At 41.8% G+C, this 22,942-nt stretch overlaps 1 protein-coding gene across 1 annotated transcript in view; it reads right to left on the bottom strand.

The window, feature by feature from the left end:
- The window catches only part of LOC119433582 (uncharacterized), a 328,885-nt gene that overhangs the window by 5,426 nt on the left and 300,517 nt on the right, over positions 1-22,942 (bottom strand). The window contains exons 12-19 of the mRNA XM_049672518.1: positions 22,767-22,914; positions 20,084-20,191; positions 17,080-17,339; positions 15,676-15,798; positions 14,311-14,381; positions 8,976-9,016; positions 6,795-6,891; positions 3,187-3,286 (exon numbers count right to left, since the gene is read on the bottom strand). Coding sequence (XP_049528475.1) covers positions 3,187-3,286; positions 6,795-6,891; positions 8,976-9,016; positions 14,311-14,381; positions 15,676-15,798; positions 17,080-17,339; positions 20,084-20,191; positions 22,767-22,914 — 948 coding nt within the window. The remainder of the gene's footprint in view (positions 1-3,186; positions 3,287-6,794; positions 6,892-8,975; positions 9,017-14,310; positions 14,382-15,675; positions 15,799-17,079; positions 17,340-20,083; positions 20,192-22,766; positions 22,915-22,942) is intronic.

The raw sequence follows: 22,942 nt of genomic DNA, 5'->3' as shown, positions 1-22,942 counted from the left end.
CACTTTTGCCGACAGTCTACCATAATTTATGACTGAAAAGAATAAACAGACTAGAAGCTCTTGTAAAGAAATAATTTTATTATTTTACATACCGGAATAAGTACGAAGACTTTGCCCATTGGATCATCACACATAATCTCTATTCAGCATAACCTTTATATGTAATTGTATTTGTCAGAACTTGACAAATACAATTACATATAAAACTAAGCTAAGGAAAACTAAGCCACGTAGCACAGTTTTCTAAGCATTATGAAATGCACCAATGTAAAAACGCTGTGTGCTAAGTAAAGTTTGTTCTTTCCAGAAGGTGACACTGTTCTCCACTGGAAGTTCAAAGTGAATTTTCTTTCCACACTTTTCTCAAAGATGAGGTAAACGTGAGGAAAACATGCAATTAGATGATCCTCTACAATATTATTTTTATTGTTCTCCGCTCTGCTCTGTACTGCTTCAGTTATGTGCCTTTCTAAACATATTTTTCCTATAAAGCACTTACTACATTATTCTTTTAAGAAAAGGGGAAAGGAGGGCATAATGGGCCATTGACTGGAAAAGCCTCTTTACCTAATGCAAGTAATTTTCACTCCATTCTTCACAGGTTTGGTCATCAACATTAAAACTTTCTGCTGGTCATTAGCAGCAATAACAACAAGAATGCCAGCACACAGAAGGTCATACCTGACATACTGACGTGAGCTGGGTCTATAATACTTTATAACAGACCTTGTCTGAATACCAGGCTTAGCACTGGTGGAATGGTTGTTCTACAAGCCTTTTCCTAACTGTAAAACTTGCTTTTCTGCATTGAAATTTTGCCTAAGCTACAGCAGCCAATGTTTAAGGATTGATACTTAACACGTAGAAGGGCTTAACATGTAAAAGACTAAGGTAAAATTCAACATCGTGGCAAGAGAACCAGAGTTCGGTATTGGCAGTCAGTTTCCTGAAAACGTGCAGGAATATGCATTTATCTAGGCAAATAGTCACAGTAGATTCAGAACATTAGAAAAAAATTTCCAGACAAAGAAGAATGGGTTGGAATGCATATGGCAGGCAATGTTACATCATGAATGGCAAAGTATACAATCAGCACATTCTATAGCCATCAGTAATAACCAAGAGGGCCGAAACTTAAGGAATAACAAAGCAACTTCAAAATAAGCTAAGGGCCCCACAACAAGCAATGGAGTGAAAATGACAGGTGTAATTTAAGAGACAGTAAGATGACAGTACGGATTAGAGAGCAGATGGGTGTAGCTGATATTCTAGCTGAGACTGAAATGAAGTGGAGTTGGGTAGGTCATGAAATCTGTAGAATAGATAGGCAGTCGTCTATCAGAGCAACAAACGGGAGCCAAAGAAAGAGAAATGTAATCGAGGATGGCAGAGGTGGTGTGACGAGGTTAGGAAATTAGCAGGCATATAGGATAGTATCAGGCAATGCAGGAAGCGGCAATTGGAGATCGCTGAGAGAGGCCTTTGTCCTGCAGTAGTCATAAAATAGGCTGATGATGACAATGAAGGCAGCCATCATCAGTATAGAGTAAAGATAGAATGCCAAAATTACACATCAACGCTTTTCAGTTGCACACAATGCTGTTATAGGAACCACACTGATGTAATTCAAGTGCTGCATCTAAATAATGCAAACTCTGTGCTCATATGCTGACCTAAAATATTCACTGTGTCGCCACTATGCTGATGTACTGCAACGTGGGAAGGCTGCAATAAATTCATTATCCACCGTTGTGGCTCATTGGCTATGATGTTCTGCTACTGAAGATGAGGTTGGGGTTTGATTTCTAGCTGCAGCAGCTGCATTCTAATGAAGGAGAAGCACAAAACACTCATGTGCAATCATGGCTAAACATTCACCACATGGAGAAAATTATTTAAGAACTACACCCTCAACTATGATATCTCTCATAGCCCATGAGTTGCTTTGGAACTGTTAACCTCCAAAATCAATCAATCAAAAACAATTTTCAAAATTAACCGAGGTGTTCTTATTGACACATGTACTTATTTATCTGTTTCTCGGGGACTGCATTTCACCCACTAACTTAATGTTATCACTCAGCGCAAGATGCGCCTGCATGATTTGGAACTTACTTGAAGGTCATCGTTTTGTGGCTGTTCTCACCGAACCTTGTGTAATCTGACTGTACGCGCAACGTGAATTGTGTGGTACTTACTGGAAGGCACACAGGCACCAGCGATTAAGCTGGAACCTTCGACGAGTCATATATAAAAGCCAACGCGCCTGACCCACAGATCAGATTTTCACCAATCGCCGACTGTGCTCACCGCTATTGCTGTGCTTGACTCTTGCTTGTTTTTTTCTGGGCACAGGTTCACCCATAAAGAGTTACTTTCACGATTCACAGTTCTTGCTACTGTGTTCTTCACTGTTACTACAATGTGAAATTATTTACAATGACCAACTTATCACTACCATAGCGCCAATAGCGCCAATGTCAACTAGAATATCACCTGCATAAACTGCTGTAAACATTCGCTTACTAACTAAATTAACAAGCACATTGTCACACGTGCACAGGCAAACACGAACACATCTCACTCAATGACATTTGCTGTCAGAACACAGGCACGATGAAGAGCGGCAGCAGTGGTGAGCGAATTCCCCTACGTACTGCCTCTCCCTTCAACACGCACTAACTACGCAAGAACACAGCGCACACCAAGACATCAGCTACATAGCCGGCCAGCTAGCCTTCGAACCCAGTAGAGTTTGCCTCCAAGGTAGGATGCACGCGGCAGCGCTCAGCTGCCACAGGTGGGGTAAAAAAGGACATAAGCACTAACCTGCCACCCCCCCCCCCCCTCGCACGCGTGAGAAGACGGCACGCACCCTCCCCACCTTCCTCCTTTGCGAGCGCGAGAAGACACCGCATCAAGCCACCGTACTTCTCGGCCCACCCTTGCAAGCTTTCACTCGCATCTACTGCATACGGCGTGCGGCCGCGATGCTTCCGCACTGGGACTTTACACGGAACATCACGGCGACGGCGATGGTGGAAATTCGCCGGGAGCGTCCATATGTTGCTATCGTAATAAAAATCGGTAACACCTGCATAGCTACTTTGTTAGCCTTTACCAATTAAAGGAGCATGTTGAATATGTGCTAAACAAAAGTAAAATGGTGTAGCATGTGCAACTTACTGCAGAGTCCTGCAGTATATCTTCTAATCTTTGCCTAAGTTCCTTAAAACAAGGCCGGTCCTGTGGTCTGGGCTGCCAACAACTGAGCATCATACGATATCTGCATAGGAAAAAAAAAGAGCACAGTTAATTAGATGCGTGTTTCGACAGCAAACAGCACAAGCATGTATTTCTCATCTTCACTGCAACCACTCTGAGGCGGCTGTCAGCGGTTGCCCTTCCGTATCAATATCGCAGAAGAGTTTCAGTAAAAAAGATTGAACGCCTGAGTGAACCCACAGTGACAGTGATAGCTGTTGCACCTCACTAGACCCTAATGTGTCGATTTTGCAGTAATTATGTGATGATCGTATTGCAACCTTGTGAGTCCTTTTGTAGTCAGTTTTTGTCTTTATGACACTTAATGCACCTGAGCACCAACTTGGGCAACTGATTTCTATATAATCCATTTTTTGCACATTAAGTTGAACCAGTTGGCCCTAAATTGGGCATCTGATTTCAATTACAACTATCGACTTATTGACTAGAGACTATCGGCTATTATTCATTTTAAGATCTATGTTGACATCCCGAAATTGAAGCCGAGCAGTAGTGAAACCATGTCTGCTTAGCAGAAATCTTAAAGGGACAGACAACCGCTCAGAACATGAATTGAGATAACCCTGCTGATGGAATGATAGTCTATCGTATTGGCTAGAACAGGCCCTGTTTTTCTCATTAAACGTGGATTTATATTTTTAATTCTTCACTAAAAGTCATGAAAAATGACCTTTGGCTCCCCACGTGGCAAAAACGAACGTACTTATGAGGTCTACCATGTGACCTTCTACTAGTGTACGCTGTTCCTGGCCTTTTTATTAATGTTGAAGTGCAGCAACATTCTTTCTATTATAAGTTTTTTCTGACTTACAATGTGCAGATAAGCCTTCGTTTGTAGTGAGCAAAAAAGTGGCGTTGCCTTTGCCTTCGTTTTCGATGACTTGGCTTGGCTCGTCTATCGACTGAATAATGACGACGGGGGCCGGCCAGCCATGACGTAGGCGTGTAAATGAGAAAAAAACGCGGTACAACTATAAGAAAGGTCTGTGCAACAACGCAAACTTATTGTACCAGTCTATTTACCTTTAAAAGTGTTCGGAAAGGTGAAATATAGGTGGTTAACCCCAGTTGCACTCTCTCCAGTGAAAGCAAGACGATGGACGGCTTTCACAATTTGCGAGGCCTGTATTGGCATCGCTATCACTTCTCAGCGTTGCTGGAGGAGGAACTCTTATTTTTTTAGAGGCTGCTCAGATCGAAAAATTCTGCTTACAAAATATCCACTCACTTTTAGAAGTAACCGCGGCAGGTGTAAACACTACCGAGGGTGAGCTTTTCGTTGCGCCACAAAAAACTGGGTCCATAAAAATCGATTGTCAGTCCATTTAAGACTGGCACCACTTTCAATATATCCCTCCTTAAAATGCGCCTAAGGTGTGCACACTGGCATTCCAGTTAATGCTAGTGTTTTCTAAAGGCCTCCCTTTAGCAGTTTGGGATGATCTTAATGAAATACCAATGCACATTTCAAAAATTTTTGAAGCCAGAAATATCAAAAGCGGTACTTCTAGTCTTAAGGTTTCTGTTAAACAAACATGACTTCACTATTGCTCGACTTCAATTTGGCCATTTTACCTTAATTTGTGCTCCAAAATTAGTAATTAAAATGTCGATTAGAATATATTTTTAATTAACTACTTGAATATTAGATTTGTCAAGAAGGTAATTTCCACCTCATCCAGAAATTCACCAGAAAAAGCAGAAATGCTATATATGTCACAGGTAATTTTTTAAAGAGCCGAACTAAAAGAACACAGTATGTGTGTGCACACACACATACTGTGTGAACGTAATGCATGTGTATGTGCATACTCAATTGTCATGCTAAGATATCTGTGTACTAAGAAATTGTCACAGCATTAACAAAACTGATACAGCCGACTTCCGCTAATTAAACCATGATGGGACCGACGAAATAAGTGATTGAATTATCTGGCGGGTCCACTTAAACAAGATGCAGAAAAAATTCCAATACACACCGCTGATTCATTTGGCAGTATTTGCCAGATTCTAACACGCCACTGAATCAAATGTGCGCCTATATTCTATGTGTCCAAAGTAGAAAACTAATGTAGAAATTACATTAAAGCTCCTAAACAAAGTAGAAATCTAACGCACATCCAATTTTTTAGCAAAAATAATGCACAGGGGTTTAATATGGCCATGGCACTATGTCACCCTAAGACGTTGGACCAAGCAAGAGGCCCGACTTTCTGCTGAGGTGGTGAATGGCCAGGTATGAGCGGACCATGGCCCTCGCTTGTCGTCAGCCACCGACTTCTTCCCGACATGTTACCAAACGTCGGCTATCAATCGGCCAAGTCCCATCGGGGCGTTGCACAATGGCAGCCAGTTTCTTAAAGCAAATTCGGCGCACAGGTTTTTAAAGTCAGTTTTGCCGCACTACATCCGCATTATGTGTTAAAGCATACGAACGCCACGAAGGTGGTTTCAATTGTATCCAATTGCACCGCACAGGCAATTTTCGACCCAATGTTCTTAAACAAAAAGAAAGGCATGTTGGAATCTGGTAAATGCCATAATCAAACATTGTGAGCTACGGTTATTGCTTGAAAATACTCCTAAGGCAGGCCAAAATTAGGCATTTTCGACGTGAGAGGACTTAATTATGTTAAATGCATTCACTATCCCATAAGCTCCGCCGGAACAGACGCTGTTACTAAATAGGTCGCTATTGAGGTCATCATAGGGGTCAGGAGCATGCATTCCAGCAAAGGCCAATTTTAGGATCGAAATAATGAAAGTTTGGGCCCATAATATGAAATGCATGGGCACTGCCTGGGACTGCCGGTCAGGATCAAATCGAACTAACCGGAGTCAAATTAATGGAAGTCGACTGTATAAAACAAAATGGTTTGCTTAAAGAAAGCAAGAAAAAGAGAAGATTCACATTGGAGGGATTCAGCCGTCTACAGTAGAGCTGTTGCTAGTTGTTGCATGTGCTTGCTTTTTTTTTTCAGAAACAGTAGCAACAGCAACAAGAACAACAGTTTGATGAAGGAAAGGAAGGAGATGAATCACTCAATGCCATACACAATTTCTCTACATGCTGTGCCCATGAACAGCGGAACACTAGGCGATTCTATATCTAAGCAACACACATATAGTGAACTGTAATGACTATGTATTAGTAAACTAGTCACAATTAGTTGCAAGCTGTACCCATGAGGAAAAAGTATGAAAAGAAAATGAATATTATAAGGGAATATGTTCCTTTAAATGCAACCCAGAGCAAGATTGCATATTTGTGGTATACTCGAGAGTGGGTCTAAAGAGGGCAATTAAGAGAGGGGGTGGGGGGGGGGGTGACCCTTCAATATTTCTTGCTGACCCCCCCTCTCATTATTGCCCCCCTCCTAGCCCCATGGAGTTCCAAGTGATGGAGTGCCCTCCTGCCCCCCCAGCAGAAAAATACTGGTGCTCCATCTGGTAATACTACATGAAATGCTGCGAAAAGTGGGACAATAATAAACAGGAATGTGCCTTACATTTCATCAGAACAGCCTTCGGGTTGATGCATTCTGTACCCGGTCTTGAGAAGACGGAACAAATGCTCGGGACCCACACCCGGGTATGGTGAAGCACCTGTGGCGACATTGTAGGCAGTGTAAGAAGTGCAGAATTTCTCCCACAAAGTCATGCATATGCCTACTAATTTGAATTGGTCAGTAGCACATTAAGTGTCAGTGACAATACAGAGCCTTTAACTACAGGGCTGATTGGCTGTGTTGATCCTCCATTGCTGCTTCCGGCTTTGCTATCTTATGCAAAAATAGTCACTAAAAGAGGCATAGAAGCTGACACCCCTGGTCTCTCACCACAAACAGCTGTTAATACAATACTCCATGTCAAAGCTGTCCGGTTGTGTCCTTGCTCAAAACAGATATTCGCAACAAGAAATGATCATTCAACATGTCATCAAAACGGCAATGAAGAAGCTTATTTTCAAACAGTTCGTAATGCCACACTCTACACCAAAGGTGTCCAGCCCCCCATGTCTCGTCAGCAAGAAGAAATGATAATCAACATATTGTGACGACATTGACTTTGTTGCAAAGCAGAGTCTGTAGAGCATATTATTATTGATTACTGTGACAAGTTCCTCTTCTCTCTTTTTTTTTTTCTTTGAGGGGAGGGGGGGGGATGTTTTTCAGAGAAAAGATTTACCACTTTTACCAGAAAGAATTTTATTTTTAGCCATAGAACTAGACAACCTAATATGTGTGTGAGGTGCTTTCTTTAAATTTCATTTCTTTTTAGTTTTCACAGCCTATGTTGCACTCATGTGGCAGCTCAGAAGTGTGATTTAAACCCATGGATTGTTCACACTTACTTTTTATCAAATAAGCATGCTATTTGTACGGAATGTTTAAAGGGCATGCTACGATGATGAGTGCTTAATATAGTGAAATTAGGTCAATTGAGACTATTTTAAATGTATGACACAAATTACACACTTATTGTTGGTGTTTCCAATGCTAAGGTGTAAGCTTAGTTTGGGGTGTTGTTTTTGATGATATAACGCTAAATTTTGTAAAAAGAAAGGGATGTTGTGCGAAGGTGTGTGGAGGTGGTGAGACAAGTGCACATGAGCCACAACAATTTTCTACAGGAATTGGAAATGCACCTTTGGCATGAAAACGTTCTGAGGTTAAAAGAAGGAGTGTATCAAGTGGTACAATTCCTTGTATCAGAGAACTTTGCTTTGCTTTGAGTTTTGCTTGTACTTTTACAAGGTTGCACAAGATGTTGTTTACTTTTGGGAGAGGGGAGGGATAAGTTGTTTTTCTTTGTCTAAGACAGTGAACAAATGTGAAAGGCAGTTTTTTACCTCTTCATACTATGATTTTTGTAATTGTAGTAAAAATAGAACCAGACTGCATCGACTACATGTACGATATGCCCTAGACAGAAGCATACACATGGCTCAGCCATGTTCACAGAAGGTGGTGACACTATGTGTTAAGAGTAGGGAAAGCGCCAAAAGGCATTAGTATCGAAAAAGGCATCACTACAAAATAGCGGCCCAGGATTCTGGACACAAGAAAAGTAGCGCAGGCTGCCCAATTGACATGCTTCCAAGAATCTGATGACAAGCCAAGGTGACACGGCATGCAAACTTTGCAATTCTCTTCCATATTTTACCAGCTCCAATTAGGCAAATAATGCCACATTACTAACAACGACATTGTCATATCATTGTTAGCCACATGATCATGGGCCTTAGAAGAGGTATGAACACCCTAAGTGAACAAGTGCAGTGCTTCAAGCACTTTGTTGTGATTAACCACATGAAATATATTAGTGTGTGACAGTCACGTATACACGAGTTCAACAAAACCCATACTTTACTTCTTGTAGCAGCAGCCTTCACTTGCCAGCTGATGACTTCACAAACAACAGCAAGATTCAGTTCTTTGAAATCCCCATAGCACTGTTGTTACTGCCCCCTTTCAAAAGTTTCAGGATACAATTTCGTAGACAGTAGCTTAGAATTGCCAGCTTAAAGGAAACTTTTCCCCTGAGATGATTTAGTCACCTTAACATGACCCCTTGGAACAGAAATTTTCATTAAGCTTTTACAATGCCAGCTAAATGCAATATGAAATGCATCAATAAATTCTTATCTTTAGAAGAACCTCAGAACTGCCACATATAGGTTTCTTTACCTAGTGTGACGATTTCCCAAAGCACAACACCAAAGGACCACCTGCAATAAGAGAAAAAAGAAAGGTATGCATTTTAAGCTTTCATTCAGCATAAGATAATCATTTCTTGGCCAGCATTTTTGCCATGAAAAACGAAACATCGGCTCAACAGAACTGTCACACTTTCCTGCAAAAAATAATCATGCCCTCTGGACGTTATTCAGTTCATGTAACATACACTGCTCATGTGATCCACAGCTGCTATAGCTGAGTAAACTGCACTTTTGTTAAGTCCTTAATTTAAGTATTTTTGATTTTTGCAAAGCAACTTTTGATGCCTACATTGGCTTCAAAAGGGACTCACCTATAGCTGTGTATCATAAAGTATCTCTGATAACTTTATTTGCCTGCTTCTAGCTATAATATTCAAATGAGTACAGCAGCACCTGTTGCCATCCTGCAGAAGAATGGTGACAGGTGGCCTGTGTTGATTAACACTAAGCGGCTGTCATCAGGCCCACCATAAACATGTGATAAATATGACGGCGGCAGCATCTTGGCACAATTTTAGGGCAGTTCTTTTTGTGTGTTTTTATCGCCCAGATTGGTTTCTGCCAGTTTTGTGGATACGAGATGGTGTTAGTAAGAAATTTAATTCCACCGTCTAGGTAATTCAAACATCTGCAGAGGCTGTTTGAGCATAAAATGGTCCTAACCAAAAGCAGTGAGTTGGGTTCCCATTATAACCTCATAACCTTAATGATGGTGACTATTGTTGAAGTGACCCCCATCTGTAGACTTCTACTTTCTTTATGCATTCAGTACTTGCACAGTGTACTTGAAGTTACCTAGAATTGGCTTGAAAAGGGACTCACCTATAGCTGTGTATCATAAAGTATCACTGATACCTTTATTTGCCTGCTTCTAGCTATAATATTCAAATGAGTATGGCAGCACCTGTTGCCATCCTGCACAAGAATGGTGACAGGTGGCCTGTGTTGATTAACGCTAGGCCGCTGTCATCAGGCCCACCATAAACATGTGATAAATATGAGGGCGGCAGCATCTTGGCACAATTTCAGGGCAGTTCTTTTTGTGTGTTTTTATCGCCCAGATTGGTTTCTGCCAGTTTTGTGGATACGAGATGGTGTGAGTAAGAAATTTAAGTCCACTGTCTAGGTAATTCAAACATCCGCAGAGGCTGTTTGAGCATCAAATGGTCCTAACCAAAAGCAGTGAGTTGGGTTCCCATTATAACCTCATAACCTTAATGATGGTGACTGTTGTTGAAGTGACCACCATCTGTAGACTTCTACTTTCTTTATGCATTCAATACTTGCACAGTGTACTTGAAGTTACCTAGAATTGGTCAAAGTGTGTTTAACACTTCGGCAAATTGAAAGTAATTTCACAGGTGAGTATGAACAATAGAGCACACCTACTTACTGCCAAGAACCGAGTTCCACTGCATGCCCCCTGATCTTTCTTTCGTCCACACTACTCTCACGTAAGCTTCCACATATCCTACATTACTTTGTGACTGCATCTAATAGTCATGTCTAGGATAAATTGCACAGCCCACTCTTTTCAGAGCTTAAATTTGTTTCTTTTTTTGTTTGTACATACATAATAGTGCGATAATTGAAACTAACTTCAAGCTTATTTCCATGACGCAGCATTAAAAGTGCTTGTTCATACATTTGTGTCTATCAGTGGTTTTGTGGATTTTTTTCTTTTACTAGTTCGCCTATTTGGGATTTACTGGCATCTTACACTGCATGCTGCTGACAGTGTCGCACAGGTGCATCACACTGCCTAGAAATTATAGGCAATAATGAATAGGTGAAGTTGTATGTTACTGTGATAGCAATTATATGGGCACTCTAGGCGAATTTTCCCTGTCATCGTCGCCATTGCTGTGATGTTCCATATAAAGTCCAAGTGTGGTAGCATATTGCGGCCGCACGCCGTATGCTGTAGGTGCAATTGCGAAAGCTTGCAAGGGTGAACCGAGAAGGATAGTTGGTTTATGCTGCAGTGTCTTCTCGCACGCACAAGGGAGAAAGGCGGGGAAGGGGGAAGGTTAGTGCACATCTCCTTTTCTGCTTCATCTGCAGCGGCTGAGCGTGGCCATGCACCTCCTATATTGGAGGCAATCTGCGCTGGGTTCCAAGGCTAGCCGACCGGAGATAGCTGATGGCTTTGTGTACGCTGTGTTCTCGTGTACCTAGTTCACGGTGAAGCGAGAGACAGCACGAAGGGGAATTCGCTCACTGCTGCTGCCGTTCTTCATCACGCCAGCGTTCTGACAGTGAGTGTCCGCGGTCGTCGAGTGAGATGTGTTCGTGTTTGCCTGTGCGCACGCGACAATGTACTTGTTAATTTAGTTAGTAAGTGAATATTTAAGGCACTTTAAGCATGCAGCTGATAAAATGACTAACCTTACTTTGTATAGCTGTGTAATAATTTGCTATCGCAATCGATGCTTCACCTGCTGGCCAAAACTGTGACTTCCTTTTGGAAATGCCTAAGGTGATCCTATTCAACAAGGAACCTGCATGCACAGTGCACAATCATTGTGGCAATTCTGAGCCCGATGTGTCCAGTTCTGCAGGTCAACATCGCACTTGATATGCAAAAAGAATGTTGAAATTGTATGATGGCTCGTTGCTAATACTTTTTACTTCAAACAGCAGCTATGCACTAGGAAATAGGGCAACCATGTCCCTTCTATCATCGTGCTTCGGTTTAGGCACAGCACTATGCGATGTAAAAAGAAGATATCTGGCCTGGTTTAAAACGAATGATCTTGTAATTTCAGGCCAAGCATTCAAACCAATTTGCTTTCTTCTTCTTATACCTTTTATTCAGGAATATTCACATGATCTACAAGAGTGGTCCACATGATACACCATACTGAGATGGAAGATTGAGTAACAGGTTGCCAAACTACTGCACGGCTGAAGTACACTCATCAGGGTCATGGTGCACTAAGCAATTTGCACTAAAAAGAATGTCATACAGTCTTCGGATTTTTCTCAATGACTTCTATTACATTAACCCTTTAAAGTATGCTTCCATACGAGCTTTACGGCCAGGTTAGCCATGACATAATCCGTTCTAGCTTTCCATAGAGCATGTACCTAATATAATGACTACTTCCCAGCGGCAACTTTCACAAACATTTCCACAGTTAAAAAGGTTTGTCATTGTCCAATTGGTGTACACATCTGTTTTCATCAAAGCATTCCTGGCCCAAATCAAATATGCACTAGTACATAAAAGAACACGTGCTGTATTGCATTTCTGGAACAGCCACAGTTCCCTGACTGCAGTACATAGAACCTGCATTTGCCACAGCTTAACAGAAATTTTTTGCGACAGTAGAAAATGGGGTACCATGCTGACAAATGGCCACAGTTTTTCTGTCGAGCTCGTTTTGTGCACTGTACCACAGCACCTGGCTGCACATAGCCATGCACAGTGCGTTGATCAAGACGTAGTGATTTGATTTACTTCTAGGAGTGGCGCATACCTGCCATAGAGGACTGGCCAAGAATGAGATACCACTTAATAAAGCCCTCCTCATGGAGGGGCTCACTAGCTGGGTGTGTCTTGCATGTCATGCTTGCAAGTGGATGGTGCTGCAGACAGCACTTGTCTGTTGGTACAGGCAAGCTGCATGTTTTTCCAGGCTGCAGAGGAGCCTCTTAACACTGTCCAAGAGTTTCCAGGCATTCTTCTGATGACAATGGAGTTCTTTCAATCCTTTTCAGGAGTACCATGTAGGGTTCTCCTCATGATCACATCAAACGTTCGAAACATATCCAGGAGTTGTGGGCTTATAATGCTGTTTGCAGTAATTGGGTCACTGGGGCCTGGCACTTATTTTTTTTTTTTTCCTTTTTAAAGCAACCTGGTTGATGACTGAGCTGATTGCCATTTCTGCTCGATAAAGCAATGGGCTATTCTTTTACTCATGAGAGCTAAATTCTGACCTTATAACTGCTGCGTACAGACGTTGCAAAATTTTATTGTTTGCTAGTGTTAATACACATGGAAGAGCAGAAAATGTCATCTATTTTAAACATGCTCTGTTGTGTCGATCAAGTTTGTTGGCTCTAAAGAAAGCTGGTGGTGTTCAACTTATTAAGGGTAGCATTCTGAGTGTTCAACAACCCGCATGTTTGGAACTGTCATAGAGAGCACTACAAAGTCACACACATATGAAGAAAGACTACTATTCTGCCAAGATATGCATGCACATACACACATCAGGGTTTGTACAGGTCTTAGAAACAGAAATTCAAGGATATTCAAGGACTTTCAAGGCCCTGTCAAAGCTTTTTCAAGGGTGTGGAGCAGCATCTTGTGAAGCAATTTTTTATAACATTTCCAAAATACTGTAGTTCAACTTAGACATAACGAAGTTGCTAAAATTGGCACTTTACTTCGTCATATTGAAATTGCACATTTTGTGCAAATAAGTACAGCCGCTGACGCATTGTTCTTGCACGAAAGGGGCCATAAAGCTTTTTGCATTATCGCGCAACCAGAAAAAGAAACAAATTTCATAAGGAAAAAATCTTTTTTTTTTTTTTTTCATTGCGGAGTCCACGACCAAAATACACTTTCATGCCGTGTCGATGATATTTTTACATCGACGGTACGAATTTGCCTGCAAAGCTTTCACGTCCATTCCACCGCCTACAGCTGATGGCGTCACCCGCAATGTGACAACTTTGCACCCGCCGCAGATTAAGTTCAAAGTGAAAGCACGAGGGCCGCGCTTTTCTGCCACGCACCTGATGCAACAGGATTTCGCCGCATCACACGCCTTTTTCCTGTCTCCCTTTCACTCTTCCGAAACACAAGTTTGACAGCGCTGACGGAGAAGGGGTGGAAGAGAGACAGGAGAGAGCATGAGAGGGTGTGACTGCAACGAAGTGGTGCTGTACGGGGCGTGCGGATCAAAGGCGAATGTGCCGAAGGTGTGTGGCATGCAGACGGTTGTAACGTCTTGCGTTTTTTTCTTCTTTTTTTACTGTACCATTGTTTCTAAAATATCAAGTTTGCTGGGTCCACGCTGATCTGCCATAAAAAGCTGGTCACAAAATTGATCCTTAGACAGTATTACTCAAGAAATGCAAGGGTTTTCAAGGGAAAAAAACAATTCCAGGAGTTTCCAGGGCCTTGAATTTCAGTTTTAAGGGGTTTCAAGAACCTGTGTGCGTGCGCGTGCACACACACACACACACACACACACACACACACACACACACACACACACACACACACACACACACACACACACACACACACGACTGCTCTTGCACAAAGAGGTTAAGCTGCTTACACATCACTCTTGCTGGTGTATATCTGATCCTCCAGTGATTCCAAAGCCATCCATTTTACAGGCACCCTCCCCTGCAAGTTGTAACAATGACAAACATTGACAATGAGGTTCAGCAGGATGCATGATTGAACAATGCAAAGTGTAACAGGAAGAGCATGTGCATATACATGCTGTTCCATGCCCACAGAAACAGATTTAAGAATAAATATGCAAAATACTATAATACATTTTGTTTCTAAGAGGAGGCATTATTGTATATGGAGGACAACCCACATAAATAAAAGCATCAATGTTTTGTACTTAGCCCACTGATTACACACAATAATAAGACAATATTGCTTTTGTTGAAGTGTACAATATAATCTCATTTGAAGCTTTAATGAGGTGGAACACCTGAAAGTGTAATAAGGATATGCAGTCCTGATATCTTTTGTCAATGTCTCTCCCACGCTATAGGTCTATATGGAAATTGCAAGTAAAGCTTAAAGGGACCCTGAAACACTTTTCTAACTAATCATAGAATGGCATCACTATTAAATGTCATCTCACGAATCTCATGCCACAAACTTTTTCACACCCTTCGTGTATTAGTGGAGTTATTGTACCGAAACGTGGCTGTCTCTGTCTTTATGTCACCGCTGCGCGTTGGAAGCTACACAGGGGAGAAGAAAAGAGGGCAAAGCCGCGCCCAAAGGCTGAGTGTCTCGACGGCAAAAAGGCTCAGGCACCCTTTGGCGGCCGCAGTAGACTACACTCCGCAGCATTCCGCTGCTATCTCGGAGGCTACACGCAATAGACACAGCTACGCGCAATCGTCATGAGTAGACCGGCAGTGCAAAGATGAAATAATTTTTCTGTCTTTTTGAGATCGCTGACATATATATGTATTATCTATTTAACTAAAAATTAGCAATTGTGTATTACTGAGAATGCTCTCGCGATCACAAAATCAGCCAATAGCATTAGTGGATCCAGCTGCTTGCGATGACGCTGCGTGATGACAGTGCGGAAGCGAGAGCAAGCAATTTTTCTGTTTTTTATACGAGATCGTAAATTACCTGCTACGTGCAGTGCAGTAATATTTGGCTCACATGTTCACAGCAGGCAACATTTTTTTACTATGTTCAAAAAGTGTTTCAGGGCCCCTCTAAGAAGAAGACAGAGCTGTGACACGCTCATGCGACCGCAGTAACAGTGCTTCATGGATCAACGTAATAAAGAGAAATTTTGGTTGCGATTGTGTCCTAAGAGAGCACACCTAATCTGCATTATTCTTCTAAAGAATCGTTGGTAACACAAAGATGTGAGGCTCTTTTCCAGCTGCATAATCACAGCAGAAGCACTAGGTGGCATGTTGGCACTTACCCTACTCTTCTTGAGGTATGTGTCACCCTCATAGACGTCCCGGCTTAGGCCAAAGTCAGAGATCTTAATAACATTTCCTTCAGCCAAAAGGATATTTCGTGCCGCCAAGTCCCTGTGCACGAGCTGCGAGAGAGGAAAGTAGCAAAAATGTACGTAAGATGTTTGCTCGCTCACATTGCCAAGGGTAATGATATTGACTATATTTTTATAGTAGTTCTGTGCAAGAGCTTAGTGACAATGTGCGTGCTCAGGAGATAACATTAAAATAACTGAATTAAATGCATTGAAGTTTCATGGGACTCAAAGGAATTACTAAAGTAATGTAGGCTTGTAGACATATCAGCAATACCCTATCTGTTACTTTTACTGAATGTGAAAGCTTGGTACATACATGTACTTGTTAAAACAAAGAATTTTGTGAAAGCAAAATGCACGTGATGACACCATAGCGATTTTGCAATAAGCTCCTCATGGCATCAAATAACGGTAACAATTTATGGTCGAGACTAGTACTTTCCCTGTAAATAAAAGAATTACACTTGATTAAAAAATGAACAAATATTTAACCTAGCAACTTTTGCAGACTTTTTGTTCACGTCTGCCATGACAGCTCGGTGGCTAAAATGTTCTGCTGCCAAGAACAACGTTGTGCGTTTGATTCCTGGCCACAGCAATCACATTTTATTGGGGTGGAACACACAAATGCTCATTTACTGAGCTTTGCTTGCATGCTAAAGAACCCTAGATGGCCAAAATTAATCTAGAGCCCTCTACTAAGGCACCTGCTCTCATAGCACCTGTCTTGCTTTTGGCAATAAACCCCATCAATTAGACTTTTTGTGAATAAAAATATTGCAATATGCAGAAAGAATGAAATCTGTAACATCGCACAGAGTGGGCACGTAATTAAAAACACAAAAAATGGCTTTCATTTGCCTTGTTAATAAGCAGCCTTTTCTGCAGAACAAATGCACAGCAAGTTCATAAGAACAATCTGTCACTGTAACTAGTGTGGGGGAGCAGCGTTCACGAAGTTCCGGCCAGCAGTACTCCATCTGTGCTATGCTGATTTTCCTCCTCTTCCGTGATGTGCAGTATCACTGGGGCTGTGCACTCTTTTCACACCAAATCAAATTCCTCACAAACCTTATTCAGTGTTTGGCTTTAGTATCTCTTAGCTTATGAGCATGTGTTTTTATAGGCACACGAGGTATGAAGAAGTAGTAATGTGCATGCTGTGGCTTGACACGTACAGCCAGTGCTACTGAAAAAAGGTACATTAATCTCAGTTAACTGGTTATAACTGCTTTTTCAAATTTTATCTTTTGGTGAAGCAAATATAGTCACATGTGCACATACACAAGAAGCACTGGAATATCAAGTTAGATAGTAATTGAAACAAACCTTCATGTCAGCCAGGTATGCCATCCCTTTTGCTATCTGATAAGCGAAAGAAATCAGATCGCTAAAGCTGGGCACTTCAGGCTCGGCAGGATCTTCGGCATTCTCTTCTGGGTTCCTCAGAGCTGGCTCTTGAGCCATGTACGTTGGGTTGCATACAACTGTCACGTCTGCACCCCCTACTGCCATGTGCCGACTATGCCGCAGTACATTTAGCAGAGAGCCAAGCTCGGCATACTCTACGATTACATAAAGCGGTCCACCTGCAAGCAGACAAAGGTTGTGGAGAAGCCAGTGACATTAGTTTTCATTTCCAATTTTATGAAAATCAATCAATCAATAAATAAATCAATTGACCACAATGAGCATGAGCACCTTTGCACCATGGCACCTTTGCCCTTACTATATGAGAAAAGCATCTGATGGACTGGCCGTGTATTGATAACAAAAGAAAAGCTTGTTAGTAAGGTCTCACCCTAGCAAGAACTCCATTTAGTCATTAGTAGGCAGTTTCATTTATATTAATCTTTGAACTTTTCAATATTTTAAAGCAAAGCTTTCCTTGTGAGCCATGCCGGACTTTCCTGACTGTGGCTGCCGCCTGCCTGCTGCTGCTCGTGCTTTCTTGCGGAATAGCTCGCACTCGGCTGCGAGACAACGGTGCCATCTAGGAGCGATGGCTCACACTACTTCGCCCGCAGCAGTGGAAGGTAGAGGGGGGAAAACGACCTGCGCATGCGGGTCGTTGGCCGCAGGTGGAGAGGATGAGGGGGCTTCGACACAGAGAGCCACGATGAGACAGGAGAGAGGGCACTGGAGGAGATGGCCTCATGTTGCACATGCATTGTGCCACCTGGTAACCGCGTGGACAGTGTAATCTGCGCCTCGAGGGAGAGGTCGGGTACCCTAAAATGGCGCAGAAAGTCAGCTTTCTGTGCTGGTCCCCGCATTATAGGAGTCAACTCCTATAATGCTGGTTGCGTTCAAAGGTGCATTGCATTGCAGAGCTCCTCGTTCGGGGCATCCTTGAGCCAGATGAGAAGGTGCGCGTGAACACTGCCTCGTAAGCTTCGCTGTACATATAGATTCTAACAGGGCACGTTGAATCTGCTGCATTTTTTGGTCATTAAATGAGCAAAGAGTTTGTAGGGTGCTATAATTAAAAGCACGGAGACTACTATGGGTGACTGGAAGCCAGCCAGTAAAGCATTCCAAGAACAAGCACCTGACTTTTGTCCCCACTTAAACATGCTATGCTCTGTTCTTGACTCACGCATGAGTAAAACATGAAAGATAATAATAAAAAGATGGAAGTTTTGTCTTAAGTGTTAAACAGCCACAGTGATAGGGGGTGCAGTACTGCGCACAGTAAAGTCAAACCATGTGAAAGGTAGCATTTTGGCATGACATTGCCTGGCACTGCCGCGCCTATTTTAGATAGCATAATGACCATCCTGTAAACCCAGCTGAGATGTGCACTATGTGTACACCTCTTAAAGCAGATTTCCCATGCTATACATTTTGCCATGCTGGCGGTGCAGTTTTAACACACCATGAAATACATAGAATGACACCAGGACACACCACACCAACAATATCCCGAAAGTACCTTTTATGTGGTTGCCATATATGGAGCCAACAGACAATGAAGCCAAGTAATTGTGTGTTGGCTTTGTATGGATGTTACTAAAATCCAAGCCCCTACATTTTCCTTATTGTTACTTCCATGTGGTTGCCACGTACGTGACACAGTGTCTGCAGAAAATATTTGCGGTGGTCAGTGAACAACCTGCTATTCACTCTTGGGCTTTTATGTAGCGTGGTATTTTGACATAAAAGTACTCTGGACTGCGCTTGGCCCAAGACCTGGACAAGAAAGCATCACACTGCCCAAGCACTCAGGCCTGGACCGAGTATTGGCTGCCAGGTACGGCAGGGTCAGCCCATATAAATACGCAGGTCCACAGTATACACTTAGTCATTAACACATGGCCATTTCGGGGCAGTCTTCTATGTACATGCTATTTTGTGGAACTATTTTTGCTGCTGAACTGGTATGCTGTGAAATTTTAGTCAAATATAAATTTTTTTCAGAATAGGTGAGACATGTGGAGGGTTTGTTTTTCCTTCTCAGTAATTTTGTTTGTTTTGTTTGTTTATCTGTTTATATATACATACACATTTTGTTAATTTCCAGAGCAACATTGTGACAACAAGCACAATGAAAAATTGGAAGGGAAACACACCAATAAGGACAATAGAAAGAGATTAAGCAGATGAAATAGCACTGTGCAAGGCAGCAAATATTAAGGAAACAACTGCCTAAATGTGGCACTGCATTTTAAAAGCAAATGCGACTTGGTCTACATTAATTTCGGCTAGCTTCATAAAAGCAGAGCAGTGACACTTCTGGCTGAGAGGCACTAAAGTAAGCTATCAAAAGTTTCAAAACAATATAGTATAGCTAAGCTGGACTAATCTAAATTATGGCAAAACTAGATAAAGCTTCCACAAAGCCATATGTAAGTAGCTTGTCATGCTATCGCAATTGTGCTTTCAAGAAGCAGCAGCACAATTTTATCTTTTGTACCGTTGAAGGTGGCTGTTATTAGATCACTCCTACTGCTATGCCGCTCCAGAATATAGTGTAAGGTTTTTACATTGTTTTTGTTTTTGTTATGCCTAACATTAAATTTCAACAGCGAAATAATTTGAACAAAATTAAAGATGACCATGATAAAAACCATAACAGTGGCAGATTCCATAAAACGTGCTTAGAACACCATTTAACACATAACAAATTTAATCAATGAGACAGGAAAAGCGCCAGTAAAGAGTGAGGCCTAGTGATTCACAAACCGAAGCAGCTTCTTCGTACTGCAAGCTAGCAACATCAAAATAAATTACATGAGTGAGACAGCAAAATAAAAACTTTCACAGTTAACAAGAAAAAAGAAACTACTAAAGCGTGGAACAATCTGTATGAAAAATAATGCACAATACTCACCTTTCGTGGTGCAGCCCCCCAGAAGACGTATCACGTTGGGATGGTTGACTTCCTTGAGCATACAAAATTCTGATAGCAAATCTTGTTCCTCAGCTGGTGTCCAATTGCCTAAAAATAAGAGTGGAAACAAGCGCACACATGGAATCTCATTATTGGTCACTTAAGGGAAAAGTTTATTTCATTAAACCTATATCGCATGTGCCACCATGTGCTTACTAATAATAAAATGCAACTGGTTGGAGCACTCTACAACAGTAAGTCACTTTTGCTTTCGATCAGTAAGGTACGTACATAAAATGTGATTTCTGATCGCACTCTGTTCGCATGTCAGGTGCCATGAACTGGCACTATATATTGAAGCTACTCGATGATCAGCAAAACACCAAAACACTCAGTATGTAACACTTTGCTCACAGAACCTCTTTCTTTGCTAAGGCTGTCCATGACCGCAGTTATAAAAGGGCAAAGTGACTTGTATATGCCACTTATGCCACTCGACATGCCACTTATAGCATGTCGAGAGCTATGCCCAGGGTGTCGTCTGGTGCACCGTCTGTGGCACAGCTGCCACTTTATGAATTTGGAACAGGCGATCTCAAACTTTCCGGCTCAAGGGAACATCACCAGGTACTGCGGAACATGTGTTTATGCCCCTTGTCCTACATGCATACAGACCTCAACGAGCACTTCCAATGAGAAACTGAGATGGTTAAACAAGGGTTATTACAGAGAAATAAAATAAAACAGTTTCCATGTTATTACGTGGAAGTCCAGCAGGTAGGAAACTAGGTAGGAAAGTTAGCGGTCATCAGACTGAAGACGATGAAGCACCTTTGTACCAGTGTGCTGGCCTCCATCTTGTATCATCCTACCTACTATACTTCCAGGTAACATTTTTGGTGGAGGTGCGGCAGGTACTCTTCTGACCACGGAGTTCCATTGTGAATGCCACATCAAGTGTCACGTACCAATTTAAAAGTTGAATCTGCTTTCCTTTAAAGCAGAAAGTTGACCTGTGCCTTGGACTTGTCTCAGTTCAGCTACAAGAATTCCTGCCAAAGGTACTACATTACTGCCAGTTTTTAAGCTCCACTTTAGTGTTGCAAAAAAAATTTTTTTTTTAAATACGGAGAATCCATCCCAGTGAACCACCAATAACCTATCAACATTCAGGTACAATCCATTCATCCAGGTCTCCACATAACATCTAAGGGACGTCCTACTAACATGTACTTTGTAAATATCAAGCAGCCAATGTTTTACTGACGCTCATTCTACTTTAGAATTGGACTCTTTGTGGGTATTACATACTGACATCGTAGAGATGTACGTGCTACATCATATCAGGTGGCTGCATTTTAGGTTTTCCTGAAGATTTAAGATGCTGTGTCGGTTGGGGGTGTAAATAAAGTTTCGTAATTAAATTTTTATGCAACATCACGTTTGAAAACGCTAAATTCCCTGAGCTTTATTGCGCATGAAATACCATTCACCTTGAATGTGGTACCTAAATTTTGCAGAAGTAAAAGGTGGAACCATAAGCTCAGGTTAGACACTGAAGGCTTGTAGGAAATTGTGTGAGAATTTTCGTTCTGAAATGTAGTAGCCCTTGGCTTTGGCGCGATGCGTTGCTGATCACATGACGTCTAATGTATTTGGTAACAACATGACAAAAATATTTTTTCAGACCACACATGAATAGTTGCCTTGCCACACAGGCCTTTTTTTCTTAGTTTACCTACTACAGAATTGTTTTCTTATTTGTTCATAGTATTATAGTTTGAAACTATCATGTCTGCATCTCATATGTACAGTGGAACCTCGTTGATACGATTCTGCGTAATACGTAGAATCGTTGATAATTCTGCGTAAATCTCATTTTTGAGATGATAATTTTTTTCTCTTTTTCCCAATAATACTATCTGGTTGAATAATACGTTGGATGATACGATTTTCGGATGACACGCTTTATTTTCCATTCCCGTGAAGATCGTATCAACAAGATTCCACTGTATTTTATATATTCTGCCTATTTTCTGATACAATTTACTTTTAACTTTAGTTAATATAGTATATGATCAGTGTGCCACGCAAGAGGTCCGGGAGAACGAGCATGCTGCGCTTCCTCGTCACAGGTATGTGCATTAATGTGTGCATGTGATGTACCTGATCTTGCTGTATAGCGTTCTGCCACATAACGTCTGCAGCAAACATTATATTGAATTTGCCCTTGATAGTACATCTGCTGTGGTACCTGCAAGTATGGCTCGCTAGCGTGAACTGAAAAATATCCACTAGATGTTCTATAGACATCTGCAGGCCTAAAGTGAACATTTATTAGAGGTCACATATGTCCAGCTGCAATATCCTTACAAAGTTACAGCAATGTGATCTGGATGGAACTAAGAGTATCCATGGCATGTATTTGTAATGTTGTTTAGATAAATCTAGATATCTACTGGATGTGTGCAATGTCTAAAACATCATGTTCTGTGGACATCTATGGATCATAAATAGTTATCTGGGAATCTAATGGTGAATGTCAACTTTATGCGATTAGCACTGAAGCAATGTAGTGACACACTGGATACCACTAGAGAATTAAGATTTTTTAGAAATGGGGACTATCTGACAACGCAAGTGCACTGGGGGCTGGTTATAGTTTGAACAAAAACTAGGTAACCTTTGAGCATCTTGACCGCCACCGTGGTGAAGCCTCGCACACCGCCGATGTCACGGGCACGAGCTCGCACCACACGGCCAAATTCTCCTTCGCCCAGACTTTGCTCCAAGATGAGGTTCTCCCTGGGATACTCCCACTGCTCATCCACCTGCACAGCAAAATGAGGCAGCTACGAT

The sequence above is a fragment of the Dermacentor silvarum genome, chromosome 1 (assembly GCF_013339745.2).
Source record: "Dermacentor silvarum isolate Dsil-2018 chromosome 1, BIME_Dsil_1.4, whole genome shotgun sequence".
NCBI classification, from domain to species: Eukaryota; Metazoa; Arthropoda; class Arachnida; order Ixodida; family Ixodidae; genus Dermacentor; species Dermacentor silvarum.
Note: the sequence above shows the minus strand (reverse complement) of the source record. Positions and strands in the feature narration are given on the sequence as shown.